At 42.6% G+C, this 23,148-nt stretch overlaps 1 protein-coding gene across 3 annotated transcripts in view; it reads right to left on the bottom strand.

The window, feature by feature from the left end:
* The window catches only part of HIKESHI (heat shock protein nuclear import factor hikeshi), a 35,382-nt gene extending 12,930 nt beyond the window's left edge, over positions 1-22,452 (bottom strand). Inside the window, exons 1-3 of one of the 3 annotated variants that reach the window (XM_084625122.1) lie at positions 22,333-22,452; positions 13,241-13,478; positions 1,429-1,580 (exon numbers count right to left, since the gene is read on the bottom strand). In XM_084625122.1, coding sequence (XP_084481248.1) covers positions 1,429-1,580; positions 13,241-13,391 — 303 coding nt within the window. In that variant the 5' untranslated portion in view covers positions 13,392-13,478; positions 22,333-22,452. Of the gene's footprint in view, positions 1-1,428; positions 1,581-13,240; positions 13,479-14,796; positions 14,940-22,332 lie in introns of those variants that run through there. The other 2 variants (XM_084625120.1, XM_084625121.1) reach the window with 2 other exon arrangements.
* Positions 22,453-23,148: the final 696 nt, after the last annotated feature.

Genomic DNA, 23,148 nt, shown 5'->3' with positions numbered 1-23,148 from the left:
ACTTGAATTATAAATCATGTACATAGAACTACTTGACTGAAGAGGGAAATATATCAGCATTTTACACAAGTGTAAGTATGCAGACTATGGCAATGGCAAAAAAAACCAAAACAAAACCCAAAAACGCACACAATTTCTATATTTTCCTAAGGGAAAAAAGCTCATCTGAAGTATTCTGCTGAATGAATAGACTACCAGATCATGATTAGCTTGATAACATACAATTGGGGGTTGTAGTTTTGGAACTACTGTACTTGTAACAATTTTTTACACCTGCTTTAACAGAGAGCTTGATTCTTAACTGGCTCTTATGCTATTGGACTAGATTGATAACTGGTATATTTCGATATGGGAAATGTAAGAAAGAGTGACTCCACTACAGACCCCAGAATTTGGCCTGACCATTAGAAAGAAATATGTTTCTCAGCCACCCTGATGAGTCTGTGTTGACTGAAATTGCCTGGCAGTTTTACAGGATCAGTGTTAATTGTAGAAGCACATCCAGAGACAAAGAGATTGTTCTAAAAGTAACAAGATAACAGCTGTCCTTTATGGCTGGTACAACTTTGTTTTCCTGAACTCTGGAATAAGAGGTGTGAACCCCCCACTCTTGCATGCTTATCTTGTTTGTTTCCTTTTAGATACAATAAGTGGGATGAATAGACTTATTGAAGTCTGCAATGTCCCACTGATTTTAGAATGGTTATGTTAAAGGATGGGTAGGTGATTAAAATGCAGATGTGACAGGATATATGCTGGAGTGTGATTGTATGTATCTATGATTGAATGAGGAATGAAAAATTAAAGGTTGAGGTGCCAGTCTTAAAATAAGATTGTCTAGCTGAAGAAAGCAGTGGACGAGATAGCCCGATAACCCTGAGGGCATACTTGCCCCAAAGACAGGGGAGACCAAAGAGCCGAGAAACAAGACAAAATACTGTCATTTCATCATTGCTGTACCATCTGCATGACTGACTATCACCTCAAACATGAAAACAGTGATTGATTATCACTTCAAACATGAGAAGAGCATGATTAAGCAAACCCTATAAACTTGTATGAGGATAAATCCCTATAAGAACAAACCCTGAAGACTGAGGACTTTGGGTCTGATTCTGCAAACCAACCTCCAGGAGCATCGGATGCGCATCTGACAAGGCCCTGCTCCACCCTCGTGTCCAGGCCACCTGGCCAGTGACTTGGCACAAGCAACTCCTAGGCTGGTAACTATAACAACTCTACAGAACTTGTGTGTGAGTGAATAAGATGTTATAGCTATAACTGACTGCTTACTCCTATTCTTTCTGTATTCACAATGAACGTAGCATTTTGCCTTATCCCCTTTAATAAGATCTTGCTGGTTTTTATTTTATTGGTATAACAACGCTAATGAGCAAAAGACTGCTAGAAACAATGTTTTTAAATTACCTGAGTGAATGAATCTACTGATGATACAGCAGCACTTGCTACAGGAGTCTGCTGGGCCAAATGTTCAAGCAATTCCACTGAGATCCCAATCTGGGCTACAGATGGAGTCTGAGGGATGTTCATTGCTCCAAAGGGGTGTTGGCTGCCTTTCCCTGAAAGAAATAGCACAAGCAGCAGAAATGTCAAACTTGGCATCAGTACAACTATTATATTAAGTTGAAGTAACCAAGATTTCTTGTGTGAGGTTTCTTGTTACTTGCCAAGCAGAGGTCTGTCTACATACAGAATTACGAAAAAAAATGTGTACAGTTCATATACTAAGTGTGTGAAAAAATGCAATGGATAATTTTAAAATATAAAAATATCTTTAATCTTGCTAATAACTGGGAAGAGAGAGACAATCCTAACAGAACCTTACAGGGAAGGAGTTTTGTAAGGAAGAGTTAATCAGTTTTTAAAATCCCCTAAGACGTAAACTAACCTCCCCATTGAACCAGTTGGGTTGTATATTTGTATGCAAGATTCAGAAGCATTTGAACCTCTTGCTATTACTGACTTTTCCAGTATAACAGGGAGTATGATCATTTTTTTAAAAAGCTCAGGAGTATGATTTTATAGTACTCCTCTATCCTTTAATATCCACAGAAATGTTTACAGAAAAACCCAGAACCAGCAAGTACTGAGGCACAGTCCTTTGGTTCATTCATTCAAAGTAAAAATATGACAATATTTATGCCTTGGATCACACAACTATTGTGCAGCATTTATTTTTAGCAGCCCCCATCATGGCCTCTGGATGCTGAATGAATTTTTAAATGAACGTAAATAAACCACCACTTTGAACAGCACCTAGTAGCAAATAAAAAGTGAATGCTTGTGAGGGTTGGTATAATGCTCCAGTGGTTCACACTGCACTAAGCAAACAGGCAGCTGTTTCTGAGGTTTGAGTGATCTTCAAGGCTATCCCATGTAGCATGCACTGCAGTAATCCAATCTCAGCATTATAAAGCCACCAAAATGACTGTAACAAGGTCCACATCAGAAAGAAATGGTTGCAAAATAAAGAGGCCCTGTTGGTCACAAAAGCCACTCGAGAATCCATTAACAATCCGGCTGAAAATAGCAAACCTTTTGTGCAGGCATCATCCCAGACCTCCAGCATCACTTCTGACTCTTCTAAACTGAGCTTTAATCAGCTCTAAACCCAAGTCTCCGGGGCTCACCAAAAATGAACACAATCATCTAGAGATTCACTGAAATCTGTCACTCCCTCCTATTCAATGTGTATGGGAAGCCACAGAGAATGCCTGTAATGCCATTAGATGTGAATAAGACACACAACTGCACGTAAGTTCTAGTGAATGTTGTAGAAAAACATCCTCCCAATAAAGAAGCAACTGCTCAGTACCACCCTCTGGATCATCTTAGCAGAGAATAGCAGAACCATTTAAGAGCTATGACATAGTCCACATGCCAATAAGTGGTATCACAAGCTGCTGACTGGGCTAAATGAAAACTACACCACCACGTGACCTGGCTCAACTGCCAAAATCTCAGCCAGTGAGGCTAGCATAAGTCGCTGCCCTACCCCAGCTCAAAGGAATCAAGGAAATCTGAAGATTCCAGAAGACAGTTAATTCTTCAGCAAAGGCCTAAATCAGGGGTTGGCAACCTTTCAGAAGGGGTGTGCCGAGTCTTCATTTATTCACTCTAGTTTAAGGTTTCATGTGCCAGTCATACATTGTAACGTTTTTAGAAGGTCTCTCTCTATAAGTCTTTAATATATAACTAAACTATTGTTGTATGTAAAGTAAATAAGGTTTTTAAAATGTTTAAGAAGCTTCATTTAAAAATTAAATTAAAATGCAGAGCCCTCTGGACTGGTGGCCAGAACCCAGGGAGCGTGAGTGCCACTGAAAATCAGCTCGCGTGCCGCCTTTGGCATGCATGCCATAGGTTGCCTACCCCGGGCCTAAAACATTAGTATGTAGGAAGCAAGTACCATGCTCTTCCTAGCATGGTTTATGTAGAAACACAATTAAGAGTCTGTTAATTTTCCATGTAGCACTGCAAGCTGCAATGAAGTAAGTCTAGCAGTTACATTATCTGCCACCTTTACTGTATACTAGATCTAGATTTGTTTTGCCAAATAGTAGCTACTGAGCTCAAGAAGAGATGGTCCGACTCACAAGAGATCTTAGTTTAACCCAATCCAAACATCCCACATAAGTGTCTCCACACAAAAGAAGGCAGCTGCCAGAGCCCTCTCACTACCTCCTGGTGGTCTAACCCACCCACATGCTGTTCCCTTCCTCTTCCCCAGTTGCCTCAAGTATCACCTCCTCAACCGAGATCTGTTTGATACATACACGCACACCTTCAGAGCTCATACACTGTTAGTGTTGAACACAGCACAGAACAGATACTCAAGATTTGTCCACTTGTGAGGATAAAATAAAATTATCCTCTTCTGCATGTGGATTATATTCGGCCATCACAAGCCCTATAAAATAATACATCTGTTTTCAGTGCCTAACTCTTCTATTCACAACGTATAAATCATAAATTTCAAGGAACATGCAGTATTTCAAAATACTTCAAGATACAGACTAAATATTTTTGCATTCACAATTTTGCCTTTGGAAGCAATGCTGCAAAAGATCCCAGCATTTCAGGAAAAGAGCAAGCAGGGATAGTCTCTTCATACTGATCTCCCACTTCTCTTCCTTTATCCAACTATTAGCCACAGTACTCAGCTATTTCAGAGCGCCTTCAGGCTTTGAAATTAGTTTGGGTTTATTCTCTAGCCATTTCCTTTAATCAAACATAGACATGGTTTTACACCACAAGTTTTGAGATGGGGAGACTGAAGATTGATGTAAACCATCACAGCACCGGATAGCAAAAAGCTAGAGGGAGCAAAATGGTGACTTATACCTCTAAATATTACCCCCCACTTGTCATCTCATGTCTACAATCAGACTGTCGGCTCTTTGCTGCCAAGAGCATGTTTTTCCTCTTGCACACCAAAGTGCCTAGCACATTTAGGCACAGTAAAAAAATAAATAAATAAAAGCAAGCTTCCCCACTTCATGAAGGAAGCATCTTTATACTCTCTTTCCTGGTGAGAGTCAAATGTAATTGGTCTAAGTTAGTCACGGCTTAAAGGAGATTTGGAAGCTGGCACACAAAGTGAGCAGACAGCTACAAGCAGTTGCACTTGCCATGATGTTACCAAGTGCTTCTGCTCTGAAGATCTGGTGGCTGGCTACAACTGCTGTGAGAGGTAGCATCTTCCATCAGGGCCATTTTGTTCTCATTTAAGTTTACTGCTTTTGGTCTTCACCTTTTCCTTATGGCATCCCTACCTGATTAAAAAAGGCCACCAAAACAGCATGGCAAAGACAATCTTGATGGCTTGCTAGACAAGTTCCTGTCCTCTGGACCCACGCCCTATCAGGAGAGGAAACATTCAGACCTCAGCATTTCTGTGCCAAGAAGTTCTAGATGATGACATATCATTGGAACCCAGTATGAGTATCCAGAAGAATCATTTCAAAGATTCTGAACTCAGGGACGTAGTCAAAATTGATCTGGTCCCAGTTTTGATACTGGAGAATAAGCAAATCCTAAAAAGGGATCACAGTATCAAGAGGAAAAAGTCAAATGCTGCAATAAGCTTGAAAGCAGAGGACACTATCTGAAGATTTAAGTGATAAGACCCAGCATCAGTTCAATTAGGCATGACAAGGATATTTAAGTGCCTAATGCAAAGCTAAGGGCACTTAACTCTACTGGGTGCTTATTGTACCAGAACGAACTGGTACCAAGAGCCTTTGTTACTAAAAGCACTTAAAACAGTAGCTTTGATCAGAAAGAGTGAAATTTGTATCTCTTACTAAAAAGATCCGCTCCCTGTGTATTTCTATCCTATCTGCTCACTTTTCCCATAAATGTACATTTATTTTCTTTTTACTCCTGTTCGTGTTGCAGAGGCAATAAAGCTTTGGAAATGTGAGGAAGTTTCTAGTCTGGCAGTTAGATCACTCCCCGCTGCAGAATCCTTACTACTGGTGAAGATGCAGGATCCAAAAAGAGCAACAGATTGACTGTCAAATCCCTGGATGAATTTACAGGGTTGGTAGCAACCAAAACTTATCTGAACTGAGTTGGTGAAACACAAAGAACCCCTAAGATGACATTGTTTTTACTTTGTTCAGCGTATACCACCATTTTCTCTAACTTTTGAGATCCAATGCATATGTTACACCAGCAGCAGTCAGAGCAGCATGTTCGATCTTTCACCACCTTTATTTGGCTTCAAGAAAGGGATCTGGAGCAGTGGATGACCCTGCTTTACTTCTGAGATCCAGAGAAGCCTGCTCTTTCAGCCCAACTACCCCCCTGCTCCAGACGAAATAGCTGCCAGAAGCTCACTCCCATATCCATTGGTTAAGTTGAGATATACAGATATATATATATAGATATATATAGATATATATATATAGATATATATATATAGTACTGCAAATGGACTGCAAAAATATGAAACATTCCTTTCATGTTATTGAAAAGGACTAAGAACCTATCTGTATGTTTGATAGAGGGATCAAAAGGAAAAAAACATAAATGTATCATTAAACAGAGAGACCTTTGAATTCCTTATTAAAAATTCTGATCTACTCAGGTTACCTGAAACTCCTGTAGGGAGAAGCCAGAAATATTCCTGATTAGTGTCTTTTGGTAATATGGGCACAAAAATTGATCACAGCAATCTGGGAAAAGCAGGTGACTCATTACCATGGTTACGGCGTTCATGTTTTTCCAGACATTGCTAGAGCTACTTAGGCCTGTAGAAGATAGATAATTTCTTTATTGAGGGACTTCTGATTTGAAGCTAGATATGGCTGCCTTATTTCCAGCCAAACTGGAGAAAAAGATTTAGATTTTATCATTATTATTATGCTAGTCAGCATTCATGTTAACTAAACCTCAAAAAAAGAAGTCTAGGTTATTAAGAGCTATTACATCTATATAACTAAGTTTTTCTCTTTTTTTAAGTTCTTCTAATTGGCAAAGATACTTTCTGCACTTAAATCTACCAGTAACTTATTTTGATATTGTGGCTTGTGGTCTAGACATCACAATCACTTGGTAGCAAGAGAGTAGTTAAAGGTTCTTTCAGGACTTCCAATTCTAACATCACACTCTTATACCTTACTAAAGTGCCTTTTCTGTCGTGACTGGCTTCAAAGTGACTTTTTTTTTTAAGAAATAAAAATTCTTTCACCTGCTTGAATTGTAAAAACAGATACTTTCCACATCAAGACGTTTAACTCATCAATAATACAAACTGCCGTACAAAGATTCTCAAATTTTCATGCAACTAGTTTAGAGTAGTCCCAATGATAGTAGGTTTTCTGGGAAGTTTAGAAATTAGAACATTAAACAATGGAAAAAAATGTCATTTTGAGTGTACTCAGTAAACATCTAAGATTCTAAGCAGACATTAAAATGTACACTTTCCCTGCATGGCCTGAGAGGGATGCTGCTGGACCAGTCTGCAAGAGAAAGATTGTAAGTGTCTCACTGAAATACATTTGCAACATCCAAGAGGTTCAAATTAGAGGTCCATTCCTGCCATCTTTTACTCAGACAAGACTCCCATTGGTTTAATTGGGAACTGTAACCAACTACAGTTGGGACAACAGGATCAAGTAGTGATTTCCTCACTTCCTGTTGCTGTCCTCATTACTTTCTCGAATTGCTGTTACCCTTTTGATCCACCTTTACAAAAATGGTATTTCTGATAAATGTCATCCTGCCCTCACCTCAGTGAGGTGTGAACTTTAAAGCCTAATTGGAAGGAAAATACTCACATACATAGGCAGTGTTGCTCTCTCTCTTTGGAAACTAAAGAGAAATCTTTATCAATGCAATTTTAGTGTATATTCAGAGTCAAAAAACCGCATAGTGAAGTTCCCATAATAGCAACACAATTGCACACACTATATTAATGTATGCATTTAATAGTCCAACTAGTCTTTATAATTATGTGCAACTTGGGCAAGTTAGTTACCTAATGAAAGCTAACTTCTATATTCCCTGACTTTATGCTTAAGTGTGATTTTAACATGCAGGGTAGGAGATTTTGAAATTGATCTCTCACAGCTGTACTGCTTGGCCTTAAATATATCTAAGTTTTACCACTCCCATCCACTTGAGTAATTTATTTTGCTACCCTGTGGCCATTAGACAAGAAGTAAAAACCCTGTCCAAGTCACAACTGAACAGACTTTATAACCAGTTATTGGCATAGTTAGCTCTAAACATGAGCTGCATCTGCACAACACATGGTTAAAAATGTTTAGTTGCCTTGTTATTGGATTTTACCTCTGTCAGAGAGCTAGGCTGGCACATGATTGCCTTCCTGTACTCAGTTCAGCATGTGTTTAGGATTTCTAAAGCACGGACAAGACTCCCAAATGTGCCAGTTTGGCCAGTCACCCTTCCTTTCAGCTCCATGTATAGTAGGACACTTCAAAGTGCATCACCAGTCCTCCTACAACTGGCACTGCTCTCTGGCACTTTATCTCCTGTTGAGGCAGATTTTCCCAAAGTGCACCAATACAAACCCAGAAAGGCACACTGGTAGGTGCAGGTGCACTAACTCAGTTTCAACAATAAAGCTGCTGTATAAAAACAAGCTGAATCATGTTACTTGTAACTGGTCAGGTGACCATGCCTCCAACCGGTTAAGGTATCAGTTAGAAATTGTACTGAGATTAGATGATGGGTTCTCCTAGCCTTCTCAGTAGGATTTATCCCTCTGCATTTTATACTATGGATGATGTCATTAATTTTGTATCTTTATGGCACTGAGCACAAGTTATCATTTTGGGGGCTGATATGTGTTGGGATTCTTGGGGATGGGGTGGCGGGAGAGGAAGTAGCGTAAAAGTAAAGTGTGGTTCTACTCTGAGTATGGACTTGTGGGGTAGCATTTCTCTCATCTACAGTAGGTATCTTCCCCAGTTTACAAGAATGAACAGTATTACTGCAAACCTTGCAAACTCAGCCGCAGAGCCCAAAGTCAAGGTTTGCTTTTTGACCGACTTCAACAAAAAAATTAGGGCTTGTGATCGCACTGTTAAACAATAACAGAATACCATTTATTTAAATATTTTGGATGTTTTCTACATTTTCAAACATATTGATTTCAATTACAACACAGAATAAAGTGTACAATTCTCATTTTTTTATTACAAGTATTTGCACCTGTAAAAAACCAAAAGAAATAGTATTTTTCAATACACCTAATACAAGTACTGTAGTGCAATCTCTATCATGAAAGTTGAACTTACAAATGTAGAATTATGTACAAAAATAACTTCATTCAAAAATAAAACAAACAATGTAAAATGTTAGAACCTGCAAGTCCACTCAGTCCTACTTTGTGTTCAGCCAGTCGCTCAGACAAATAAGTTTGTTTACATTTGCAGGAGATAATGTTGCCTGCTTTTTGTTTACAATGTCACCTGAAAGCGAGAACAGGCATTCTGATGGCACTGTTGTAGCCGGTGTCACAAGACATTTACATGCCAGATGTGCTAAAGATTCACGTGTCCCTTCATGCTTTAACCACCATTATAAGGGACATGCGTGCATGCTGATGACCGGTTCTGCTCAACAACAATCCAAAGCAGTGCAGACCACTGCTTGCTCATTTTCATCATCTGAGTTAGATGCCACTAGCAGAAGGTTTTTCTTCTTCTTTGGTGGTTCAGGTTCTATAGTTTCCACATCGGAGCGTTGCTCTTTTAAGACTTCTGAAAGCATGCTCCATGCCTCGTCCCTCTCAGATTTTGGAATGCACTTCAGATTCTTAAACCTTGGGTTGAGTGCAGTAGCTATCTTTAGCAATCTCACATTGGTGCCTTCTTTGCGTTTTGTCAAATCTGCAGTGAAAGTGTTCTTAAAATGAACAACATGTGCAGGACCCTTACCGAGATTGCTATAACATGAAATATATGGCAGAATGCAGGTAAAACAGATCAGGGGACATACACTTCTCCCGCAAGGAGTTCAGTCACAAATTTAATTAATAAATTGTTTTTTTTAACGAGCATAATCATCATGGAAGCATGTCCTCTGGAATGGTGGCTGAAGCATGAAGAATGTTTAGCATATCTGGCACATAAATACCTTGCAATGCTGGCTACAAAAGTGCCATGCAAATGCCTGTTCTTACTTTCTGGTGACATTGTAAATAAGAAGAGGGCAGCATTATCTCTTGTAAATGTATACAAACTTGTTTGTCTTAGCAATTGGCTGAACAAGAAGTAGGACTGTGTGGATTTATAGGCTCTGAAATTTTACATTGTTTTGTTTTTCTTTCATGACAAAGATTGAAAAAGAGGTGAATTGAAAAATACTATTTCTTTTGTTTATCATTTTTACAGTGCAAATATTTATAATAAAAAATATACACTGGTATTCTGTGTTGTAATTGAAATCAAATGTATATGAAAATGTAGAAAAACATACAAAATATTTAAACAATAGAATACCAATTGAAATTAACAGTGTGATTAAAACGGCGATTAATTGAGATGAATTTTTTTTTAAATCGAGATGAATTTTTTTGAGTTAATGACGTGAATTAACTGCGATTAATCGTCAACCCTAAAAAAATATTTTGCGATCTGTTCAAGAGCATCTGGCAGTCTGGATTTGTCCTGCAGTCCACCTATTGACTATCCATGCTGTAATGCATTCATGAGGCTACACTTTAGTCATGGGTATTTTTAATAAAGTCTGGACAGGTCATGGGCAATAAACAAAAAGTCATGGCCTGTGACCTGTCCATGACTTTACTACAAATACCCATTACTAAGTCTCTGCTCCTGAGCCCTGCTGCTCTGGGGAGCCTGTTTTGAGCGGTGGGGGCTCACTGCCCACTGTGGCCCCCTGCTCTGAAACCCCCAAGGACCGCTCTCCCGATGGCCCCCAGGGCCAGCCGCACCAGCTGCTGTTGCTCAGGCAGCCCCCAGGACCAGCCGCACCTGCCACCCCCAGGACCACTGCTGCTTGGGTGGTTCCCAGGACAGCCCCCAGGGGCTGCTCCTCCAGCAGACAGTACAGATGGTCCCTGGGGGACCGTTGCTGGGGCATTCCCCACGACTAGCCACACCAACTGCTGCTGGGGCACTCCCCGGGGCCAGCTGCTTGGCAGCCCTAGGGTCAGCTGTACCATCCGCTGCAGTTGCGGAAGTCACAGAATCCGTGACTTCCACGACAGAATCGCAGACTTATGCATTAAAGGCTAGAGTGCACATGGAAAAAGCTATTTAATTAGAACAGGCCACCTAATCAGACATCCCACTGAAGTAAATTCTACTATGAGCGCTGAAGTGCTAACTAAGAATGCTCAAAAATCTGGAAAGTATTTTCCAAAGCTGATGTTTCGAGGAATAAAATATACATAGTACATATATCATCTAGATTCCAAGAGGCTAGTTTTATGAAGCTACTACATATAGCTACTAGAAGCAACAGTCATTGACAAAAAAAATTAATCTTTGAGTGTGAATATAAATATTCACTGGCATTTCTACCTAAGTGCCTAACAAATGCTACTAATTAACATACAGGGTAGCTCTCTTTTACACTAAATATGTATATAAGTACATCTATCTATAATCTACTGAAAATGTACAAATTCATATATTCCAAGACCAGAAGGGACCATTATGATCTAGTGTGACCTCCTGTATAACACAGGCCATAGAACTTCTCCAAAATAATTCCTAGAGCAGATATTTTAGAAGAACATCCAATCTTGATTTAAAAGTTGTCAATGATGGAGACTCCACCATGACCCTTGAGAAGTTTCCCAGGCATCTGACTGTTGGGTCTTGTCCACATGCTCAGGGACTAACTGACTGCCATATTTAGGGCTAGAAAGGAATTTTCATTTGGGTCATATCAGCAGAGACCCTGGGGGAGTTTGCCTTCCTCTGCAGCATGGGGCACGGGTCACTTGCAGGTTTAAACTAGTATAAATGGTAGAGTCTCTGTAACTTGAAGTTTTTAAATCATGATTTGAGGACTTCAGTAACTCAGCCAGGTCACAGGTCTATTACAGGAGTGGGTGGGCGAGGTTCTGTGGCCTGCAATGTGCAAGAGGCCATATTAGATAATCCTGGTGGTCCCTTCTTGCCTCAAAGTCTACAAGTCTATGTTTTTCCAATGATCAGTTACCCTCAATGTTACAAATTTACACCTTATTTCCAGTCTGAATTTGTCTAGCTTCAATCTCCAGCCACTGGATCACATTTACCTTTCTCTGCTAGACTGAAGAGCCCCTTACCAAGTATTTGTTCCCCATGCAGGTACTTCTAGGCTGTAATCGTCACCCACTTAACCTCCTCTTCGTCAAGCTAAACAGATTGAGCTCCTTGAGTCTCTCACTATAAGGCAGGTTTTCGAATCTTTTAATCATTCTGGTGGTTTTTCTCTAATTTATCAACATCCTTCTTGAATTGTGAATAGCAGAACTGGACGTAGTATTCCAGCAGCAGTCAAACCAGTGCCAAATATAGAGGTATAGTAACCTCTTTACTCCTATTCAAGATTCCCATTTATGCATCCCAGGATCACATTAGCCCATTTGGCCACAGAATATCATCAGGAGCTTGTGTTCAGCTGATTATCCACCTCCACCCCCAAATCTTTTTCAGAGTGTTTACTCCCCAGGATAGAGTCCCCTATCCTTTAAGTATGAGGTACATGCTTTGCTCCTGGATTAAAACATTTGCATTTATATGGATTAAAACAGTTTTCTTAAACTCATTTTACTAAGCGATCTAGAGCTCTCTGTAGCAGCAGCCTGTCCTCTTCATTATTTACCACTCGCCCAATTTTTGGATCATCTGTAAATTTTATCAGCGACTATTTTGGTTTTCTCGCAGGTCATTGATAAATGTCAAATAGTGTAAGGATTGCTTCTTGAAATACACCTGCTCAATGATTTCCTATTTACATTTTGAAACCTATCAAGTAGCTAGTTTTTAATCCATTTAACGTGTGCCATGTTAATTTTCTACGCTTCTAGTTTGCAAAGTCTCCATGTGAAAACTGCCTGCAAACTCTGAAGAGTGAGAAACACTGCCACAAGCATTCATTTACAATCAGATACTACAACTGCCAGTTTCGATGAACTGTTTAGAATATAAGTGCTAGGTCTACTAACAGCCACTTGAAAAGACACAGACATTTGGCTTTTCAAGTAGCATTCCAGTGTATAGCATGTCACATGATGGTTTATGAATAAGAATGTAAGAATGGGCATATTCGTTCAGACCAATGGTCTATCTAGCCCAGTATCCTGCCTTCCAACAGTGGACAGTGTCAGATCCTTCAAAGAGAAAGAACAGGACAAGTATCGAATGATCCATCCCGTTGACTAGTTCAGTCTGGTAGTCAGATGTTTAGGGACACTCATAGGACTACAGCCTTGACCATCTTGGCTAACAGCTAGTGATGGACCTATCCTCCATGAATTTATTTAATTATCTGGTTGAACCCAGTTAGAATTTTAGCCTTCACAACATCCTCTGGCAACGAGTTCCACAAGTTGACTGTGCATTGTGTGGAGTAGTAACAGGGTTCCTAAGTGCTACATAATACAAATAAAAAAAAATAACACAATATGTTCCAATATCTTATTACATTTATTCATTAGCAACTAAACATCCACTTCATTGTCTAATTGCTTTGTTGTTTAATGGCTATATTTCACTGCTCTTACCAGATTTTAAACCAGAAATTTTGAAGATGGCACTTGGCTTCTCATTGGTGACAAACCCCAGGAGTTGCCATACTGCCATCCCACTCTGGTCAGGAAAGCAGAAGTAGACAGATCCTCCCATGCCCTCTGGAAATGGGATAGTTCCCAGCATAAAGACCACCACATGGTTGATGTTTTCATAGTCAGGCAAGTCAAATACAAATTTATCCTGGGCCACCTGTTGTGCCACTGCTTGCACCTAGAACATAAAACCAAGTTTTAGTTTAGAAATCTTAATTTTGACAACCTGTGAGCCCTCTTTTCAGAAATCCATCTAGTGTTTGAAAGAAGGGGAAGTGAGGCACATGCCAGTTTTAGTTTATAAACTGAGAGAGCGGCAAACCCAACCACATGGGAACTGTATAATATGCTGCTAACAAGGAATCACAGACCTTGTTCTAGCTACACAGGCTTTACATCACATCTAGGGCTGTAGTATCAGAGTACCTTAGCTCCCCATGTGGATAGTGGTACAATATGGTACAGAAGAAGCCACCAAGTCTATAAAGTAGTGGCTGTCGACCACACAGCTCGCAGAACCCTAATCATGGAAACCTCTTTAAGCAAGAAATAAGATGATTTTATACATTTAGTTCAGGGATGGCTAAATGTTGAGGACACAGAGCCACCCTTGTCTTTATTACAGAGTCCTTGTACATGACACATCAGTGCATGCATCTTGATATAGGTAGCTCCTACTCAGAACAAGTCACAAGACAAAATGCTTGGACCTATCTATCGCCTCCCATATGCCCATAAATCTGTATTACCAAACATGGTTGCAGTCTGCTGCAACTTGAGACAATCTTCTGGCAAGGTGACGTTACCCACCCATTAGCCAATAAAATGTGGGTGCCACCCTGTATGAGGGGAAGGAGGGCACACTGGGATGGGGTCTGCACAGGACTTGAACATCTGGGGACAGAGGAAGACACAGTGACACATGTCATTTATGCAGGTGACACATGTCATTTATGCAGGAGCTGCCCCCCAAAAGCAACAACGAGAAAGAAAAATCAGAGGCACCCCAGCTTGGAACCTGCCCTCCACAGTATGGCCCTTCCCAAACTTCCTCACAACCAATGCTATCACCAGGCACAGCCCACACCCCGAGAGACACACCCCCTCCCTACGCTGAGCCCCACACACTCACTCCTCAAGATCCTCCCCCAGACACAGACACACACACACCCTCTCCCCATAGGCTAAAGCCCCCCCCTCCTCCAGCTCCTCCCCCAGAGACACCCTCCACAGGCTGAGCCCCCAGGCACTAACCCTCCCCTCCCGCCACAGCTCCTCCCGAGCTCGCTCCCCTGAACCCCACCGGCTGGAGCCTCCTCCCTCGGGGGTCCTCCAGGCCAGGCTACCCCCGAAGGGTACGAGGCCCCCGACACAGCCTCCCCGGCCGGCTCCCGAAGGCCCCTCCCCCACACTAGTCTCTCCAGAGGCTCCACCCAGCCCGCCAAGGCCCCGCCCCTCCAGAAGCGCCGCCTGCCAAGCCCCGGGGAACCGCTCACCAGCCTACCCGCCACCAAACAGCCGAACATGGCGGCAGCCGCGGAGCCCGACAGCCGCAGAAGCTTCGCGAAACGGCCGACCACTCCGCAGCCTACATAATGCCTGGTCCCCCCGGAAACAGCCCCTGCCTGGGACCCCTAGTGACGGAACTACTTCCGGGCAAGGGGCGGGGCTTCGTCTACGCTCGTCATGAGGCCTACATACCCCAGTATGCACCGCGCCACGGGAGATGCATCCCGGGACCTGTCGTCCCAGGCTGCGCCGCGGGTGGATAGGGAAGTGCATTCTGGGACATGTAGTCTGTCACCGAACACGGCTTTTCCCAGAGCGATGGAGCAATGCATGCTGGGATGTTTATTGTCAGGCTGGGCCCTACTGGGTTATAAAGTAGAGCGTGCTACGGACTCTGATTATATGGGGGGAGTACAAATTATTATCTCTCAGAGGGGGTGGTGCCTGCTGCATTCTGGACCTGTATCGAGCTGCCAAGAAGGTCCTTCAGGAAAGATTTTAGGTAGCCCAGATCAAAGCTCATGCTCAAATAAACTGGTTAGTCGCTAAGGTGCCATAAGTACTCCTTTTCTTTTTGCGAATACAGACTAACACGGCTGCTACTCTGAAACCAAATCAAAGGGTTTCTCTGCAATGGTTGACTGGTATCCTGACATACAAGATACCGCATTGCCGGTGCTGGACTGTGATCATGTTGATAGGTTGCAAGGACACAAGTTCGCATTGCATCTGTTCATCAGGGTGAAACAACAGGTGCTGAGGGCCTTGTACGGCCCTTAACGTGTTTCAGAAGCCATTCAATTTGCACAGGCTTTGCTGGCAGGAGCCACATGGCATAACAAGAACAACCATAGAAAATAAGAGGGACATAGTTTACAGTTTTGTTCAAATACACGTGCAAACTAGAGCACGTGAAGCGATTCCTTCAACATGCTCTCTCCTGGCACCTAAAACTAGTATTTGTGAAGGCGCAAGGAGCAGCTATGAATAAGTCATAACATGACTTGCCTGTCATGTGACTTTGCTTATTTTCTCCATTTGAGGATGTGGGCTAAGTGTCAAGTGGGGCTGGACCCATCATCCTTTAAAGAGCCAATGACCTTATAACAGGGGTAGTATCCCCATTTTACAGAATTATAAATAAGACTAGAAGGGTTCACAGTAATGCTCTAAACTGACCTCCTGTATAACACAGGCCACAGGACTTCCCTGAATTAATTCCCGTTTGAACTAAAACATCTTTTAAAAGGTTTCAGAGTAGCAGCTGTGTTAGTCTGTATCTGCAAAAAGGAGGACTTGTGGCACCTTTGAGACTAACAAATTTTGTTAGTCTCTAAGGTGCCACAAATACTCCTTTTCTTTTTATCTTTTAGAAAAACATCCTCTCTTGATTTAAAAATTGCCAGAGATGGAGAATCCACCATGACTCTTCATAAATTGTTCCAATGGTTAATTACTCTCACGGTTAAAAACTTGCAATTCCAGAATTTCTCTAGCTTCAACTTCCAACCATTTAATTGTGTTCTACATTTGTCTGCTGGATTGAACAGCCCATTATCAATTATTTTTTTGCTCACTATGGTAATTATAGACAAGTCAAATCATCCCATAACCTTCACTTTGTTATCCTAAGAGAGGAGCAGAAGCAGAGATATTAAGATCAAAATTGTCCACTAATTTAGGGTGCCCATTACGAGATGCCTGGGACCTGATTTTTCAGAGTACCATCTTACCAGGCTCTATCCCATCAGTTCTACTCCTTTCCCTCCCCACGGTCCAGCTCTTGTTCCTTCTGCATGAACTAGGCAGCTTCTTCCTCTCTAGTGCTTGGATGCCAAAAAGGGAGGCAGGGGGAGGAGTGTCATTGACTGCACAGAAGACAGGTTCCCTGCTCTTAGTTGGTGCCCAGCCCCACCTCAGCCTGGACCACTAATTATAGGGAAAGTTCATCTTCACCCCTGTAACTCTTGGCTGGAATATGTTCACAACCATGAAAAACATGTCACGGACCAACCCTGAAATCTGGTCTTTTGTATACTTTTACCTTATACTGTACTCTTTTATACTGTAAGGTAGAAGTATATACAAGTACACAGCATTTCTCAAACTAGGAGTCCCAACCCAAAAGGGGGTCTCTAGCCTATTGTAAAGGGGTCATGGTCTTGCCACCCTTACTTCTGTGCTGCCTTCAGAGCTGCGTGGCCAGAGAGCAGCAGCTAGTGGCCAGATGCCCAGATCTGAATGCCGTGCCAGCAGCGGCACAAAAAAAAAAAAAATGTGTCGCATAGTATGGTGTTGCTGCTGGCGTAATACTGCCTTCAGAGCTGGGTGTCTGGAGAGCAGCAGCTGCTGGCTGGGAATTCAGCTCTGAAGGCTGTAGTGCTCCTGATGGCAGCGTTGCCTTCAGAGCTCAGCACCCATCAAGCAGCCACCGTGCTCCAGCTACCTCGTTCTGAAGGCAGCACAGAACTAATGGTGGCAATACTATGACGCCCCTCACACATACACACACACACACACACACACACAAATAAGCAACCCCCTTTTGGGTTGGGAGCCCCTGTTTGAGAAATGCTGACTTGAGGGCTTTAATGTTTCTATTTTGCCATTTTTCAATATTCATGGTTTGTTACAACTCTGAAATTTTAGATTTAAATGTCTGAAATAATGAAATTCAAGATTTTTAAAATGCTATGACCATGAAATTTACAAAAATGGACTATGAATTTGGTAGGGCCCTAATTATAGCTAGTGAAATCTAAGCAGCTTCTAGCGAGCAAGTATGAATTGAGATTTTTCAAAGGCTTGCAAATTGGGGCAGATTGGGGGGAGAAGGGGCAAGAGGCAGCATTTCCCTGACACACATTTCAAGTTCCTGCTCCAAAGCACGGGGGGCTAGAGCTGTTCAGAGTAAAGGTCACTAGAATTTCACATGTACAAAATGTACATTCCTGGAAGTGGCTGAACAGTTTGGCTGAAATTGAAAAAAAATTAGCCTGGGGAAGCTTGGAAAATTTCATCCCAAACATTGTAAATTCAAGCAACTGAAAAGTCTTATAATGGGCTACCTTAATTGTAGGTGCTTCTACTAACCATACTTCAGAGCTGCCTGCCCTGGAGCTCTGAGCTGTAGTGCCCCCCCACCCACCCACACACACAGAGCTCCCAGCCCCCACAGGCAGTGGGGAGCCTGCCAGGCGTCTGTGCAGAGCTCCAAGCTGCCAGAGCTGAACCACAGCAGGGGCCTATGTAGGTCCAAGATGCCATGGGTGGTCCCCAGAGCTCCCCGTCATTGCGGGCGGCAGGTTGCCACCGGAGCTCCCAGCTGCAATGGCAGCAGCACCAAGCAATGGCGCGGGGTTGCCAGAGCTCCAAGCTCGCAGCCACACATCCTGGAGTTCTGAGCCTGCGTGGGCAGCTCCCAGCTGCAGTGAGCAGCAGCAGCAGTGGACGCTGGACCCCTCCCTCCCCCACTCCCCATTTTGTCAGGGTTAGTTTTAGTAAAAGTCAGACAGGTCACAGGCAATAAACAAAAATTCACAGAAGCCCATGGCCTGTCTTTTACTAAAAATTACCATGACAAAATCTTAGCCTTACTTGTAATATATTGTAAACTAGTACTAAGTTTCTGTTCTTGCATTGCTTTGATGTTGATTAATCTACACCATTCAAAACTCAATGACAGGCACAATGATTTTCTGACAGAGAAACTTAGGGCAAAGAGCATAATGAATGCCAACACAAAGCATGTAAATGATGGGACGTTTGCAAATTTATAACAACACTGAAGCTAATCAATGTTCTACATCCATTAAAATAAACTGGAATTGATAAAGTAGAGATTACATTCCACCCTCCCTTTTTTACATAGAACTCTCATTTCAAGGAGGAGCTCTCCATAAAAGTGGATGACGTACTATGAGCTTGTTCCTGTAATAAGGAGAAACACGATAGGCACTTTCAAATATTCCACAGGAAGCCAATGGAATAGTATTTTATGCTGAGTAAACAAGGAGACAGAGTGTGGCCAACCTATAAGTGTGTGCACAAGTGTGGGTGCAGTGGAGCAAAGGCTACAAGAACTTCCACAACTTACAGCCACTTTGAATGGGGCACATTTGTAAAACTTGCAGCCTCCTGAAACAACTTCCTCCTTGGCCCACAAAGCATGCTATGAGGGGCAGAGAAAGGTAAGGAGGAAGAGGTGCCATGACCCTACCTATCCCGCTTCCAGCAAACCCAGAGACAAGAAAAGAGTGAATTATGCACTTTGGCAAAGAGATGAACACAGAATTAAAGGTGGCTTGCAAAGGGTAGGGAAAGGCCGAGGATGACACACGTTTATGCCCTTTTTGATTCTTTATAATGTATATAAAAGCAGCCTGAGAGGAGAATTTTGAAAGCTCTGTGCTTTATAACCTTAGGTACAAGAGGAAGGTGCGTGTGTGGGGGGGGAGGTTGTTTATTGCTGGCAAACTCATTGGGAGGAGGAGCTCTCAGTATACAGTGGTGGTTTAACCTTTCATAGAGAGCTCTTCTTCAAGTACTTGTTAAGTTTGGTATAGGTCTTAGGAAGTTTGACTAAAAATCTCTTCCCCTATTGTTTAATCCTCTTTGATGGGTCCTACAATTCCACCAGTTCTCTAATCCTCCAGAGTCCCTCAGAAAATACAAAAGGGGAAAAAGCACAATTTAAAAAAAAAATACCCACAAACCTTCAACATTCAAGCCTTTATAGATTAAAGGAGCACAAAAGGAAAAACAAAACAAAAAAACACATGCTCCTTTGACAATCTCATTTAAACTTCTTTTAAGGCATGGGTTTCTCAGTCTTATGTCCTGGAAGTAGGAAGACCGAGGGCATGCAAATGAATCTCTCTTCCCCTCTTATTCCAGGGCTGCTTTTACTAGCCAACATTCTAGGGCTCCCACCACCTTTGTAGCAAATTTCTCTCCTCTGAATTTGGTATCCATCTACTATTCACAATCTGCATGCTCTTTGGGGTAGGAACGGGTGTCTTCCTAAATTTTAGGAGCGCTCCCAGTACATTGTGGGATATTTACAACACAAATCCCAGCCACAAATCTTGTCAAGTCTTCAGACATTTTACAACACCCACTCCTTCCTCTTTGAATTGCGCATCCATTTCATAGACTCATAGAATATCAGGGTTTGAAGGGACCTCAGGAGGTCATCTAGTCCAACCCCCTGCTCAAAGCAGGACCAATCCCCAACTAAATCATCCCAGCCAGGGCTTTGTCAAGCCCGACCTTAAAAACTTCTAAGGAGATTCCACCACCTCCCTAGGTAACGCATTCTAGTGTTTCACCACCCTCCTAGTGAAAAAGTTTTTCCTAATATCCAACCTAAACCTCCCCCACTGCAACTTGAGACCATTACTCCTCGTTCTGTCATCTGCTACCACTGAAAACAGTCTAGATCCATCCTCTTTGGAACCCCCTTTCAGGTAGTTGAAAGCAGCTATCAAATCCCCCCTCATTCTTCTCTTTCGCAGACTAAACAATCCCAGTTCCCTCAGCCTCTCCTCATAACTCGTGTTCCAGTCCCCTAATCATTTTTGCTGCCCTCCGCTGGACTCTTTCCAATTTTTCCACATCCTTCTTGTAGTGTGGGGCCCAAAACTGGACCCAGTACTCCAGATGAGGCCACACCAATGTCGAATAGAGGGGAACGATCACGTCCCTCGAACTGCTGGCAATGCCCCTACTTATACAGCCCAAAATGCCACTGGCCTTCTTGGCAACAACGGCACACTGGTGACTCATATCCAGCTTCTCGTCTACTGTAACCCCTAGGTCCTTTTCTGCAGAACTGCTGCCTAGCCACTTGGTCCCTAGTCTGTAGCAGTGCATGGGATTCTTCCGTCCTAAGTGCAGGACTCTGCACTTGTCCTTGTTGAACCTCATCAGATTTCTTTTGGCCCAATCCTCTAATTTGACTAAGGCCCTCTGTATCCTATCCCTACCCTCCAGCATATCTACTTCCCCTCCCAGTTTAGTGTCATCTGCAAACTTGCTGAAGCTGCAATCCACGCCATCCTCCAGATCATTAATGAAGATATTGAAAAAAATCAGCCCGAGGACCGACCCTTGGGGCACTCCGCTTGATACCGGCTGCCAACTAGACATGGAGCCATTGATCACTACCCGTTGAGCCCGACAATCTAACCAGCTTTCTATCCACCTTATAGTCCATTCATCCAGCCCATATTTCTTTAACGTGCTGGCAAGAATACTGTGGGAGACCGTGTCAAAAGCTTTGCTAAAGTCAAGGAACACAACGTCCACTGCTTTCCCCTCATCCACAGAGCCAGTTATCTCGTCATAGAAGGCAATTAGATTAGTCAGACATGACTTGCCCTTGGTGAATCCATGCTGACTGTTCCTGATCACTTTCCTCTCCTCTAAGTGCTTCAGAATTAATTCCTTGAGGACCTGCTCCATGATTTTTCCAGGGACTGAGGTGAGGCTGACTGGCTGTAGTTTCCAGGATCCTCCTTCTTCCCTTTTTTAAAGATGGGCACTACATTCCTCCCGTCTGAGCTCCTATGGCACCCGCCCAGTTCTTCTACGGAAGCAGCTAGGGCTGCCAGCAGAAAGAAAACAGAAATAGCTAAAGTGGCCAGTTCTATCATGTCCCATTTCCGTCTTAGCTTTGAGAGTTTCCTAAATGCCTGAAGAACCTAGAAGGAAAGAGGAGACTTGGGGGGTCCAAAGGCATTAAGCTGTAAAGCATCTGCAAAAGTTCAATGATAAAGCTCCAAATGTGAATGCCTTTATAACTGGGGATTTACCTGAGTGTGCAGCCAAGGGTTGCACTGCAGTGGCTAGTAAGGTTGGGGATAGGGCCACCCTTGCTGTTTCAGGGTTTTTGCCAAGAGTTTCCTGGCTTGTGCCGTCGTTCTGTGACTTTTCACAGCATTAACCATAACAAATCTCACCGTGACAGTAACACGTATAAAGCAGAGAAGATGAATTATTTCCTCAGATCTGGCTAATCCCTTTGAGCTCACTTTGAGCTGAAACGCGGGGTGCAAGAGGGATAAACCGACTAGTTTGCTGGGCATGTCAAAAATAAAAAGCAGCAAAATACAGTACTAAACAGTGAGATGATCTAGAACAGGGGTTCTCAAACTTCATTGCGCTGTGACCCCCTTCTGACAACAAAAATTACGTGAGCCCAGGAGGGGAGATGGAAGCCTGAGCCCATCAAAACAGGGGGGCCAAAGCCTGAGCTCCACCACCCCAGGTGGGTGAGCCAGCCAAAGCTGAAGCCCAAGGGGTTCAGCCCTGGCTGGGTCCCTGTAACCTGAGCCCAGCCACCCAGGACTGAAGATCTTGGGCTTCAGCACTGGGTGGCGAGGCTTGGACTTTGGCCCCGGACCCCAGCAAGTCTAACACCAGCCCTGGCAATCTAATTAAAATGGGGTCCCAACCCACATTTTGAGAACCGCTGGTCTAGAATCCAGGCAACTTCAGGAGAGATGCTCAGGCACACTTACATGGGAAGTACAGTTTCTCCAATTCCAGTGATGTTTTATGTCCAAACAAGCAGTATTTTTTTAAAACTCGGCATCTCACATACTGAACACTTATGAGCTGCCTTTCAGCTTTAGATCTATTCTTCTTGGGAGCCTGCAGATATTAGAAGGCATCGCTAAGCAAATTCTAACATGAGTGCTGGTCAGATTACTCACTAACTGGACAGGTGATCCTGTGAAAGTGAAACATTTACAATCTCCCAGAATTGGTTAAGAAATAGCTGAAGTGGCTTTTTCTGACAGAAAGAGCCAGACATGCCTCAAATTGGTGCTGTGGAGGACAAACTTTGAGCTAGCTCTACAAACCAAAAAAAAAAAAAAAAGCGTGCGCAAGATGCACTATTAGGGTTGGTGTATTTGTTTCTATATTACCGTAGTACTTTCTTCCTGGGTTGTGCATGTTTAGAATCAAAAGAGGACAAGAGAAAAGAATGGAGATAAATTGGTTCTGGACAGCAAATTCTGATATATATAGATATATATATATATTTATTTAAAATAGTCAGATGACTATTTTGCCTTGTCTTAGGTCACTTGCGTACTACTGGATTTGGAACTATACAGTGACAAAAACACCACACAAATGTCGTTAGCAGGAATATCTTGTTCAAGTTTCTCTCCTCATTCTTGGTTAACTGTATACATTTTAAGTTCAAATAAAAATATTAAAAACAGTAACAAGAGTCATTGTATAGTTTATTTGCTCTTACAACTAAACCTTTGACGAGACACCATAGAAGACCCAAAATTTAGGTTGTATTTGGGAAAAGGAATGTT

This window comes from Lepidochelys olivacea (genome assembly GCF_965140295.1).
Source record: "Lepidochelys olivacea isolate rLepOli2 genome assembly, chromosome: 1".
In the NCBI taxonomy this organism is placed as follows: Eukaryota; Metazoa; Chordata; order Testudines; family Cheloniidae; genus Lepidochelys; species Lepidochelys olivacea.
Note: the sequence above shows the minus strand (reverse complement) of the source record. Positions and strands in the feature narration are given on the sequence as shown.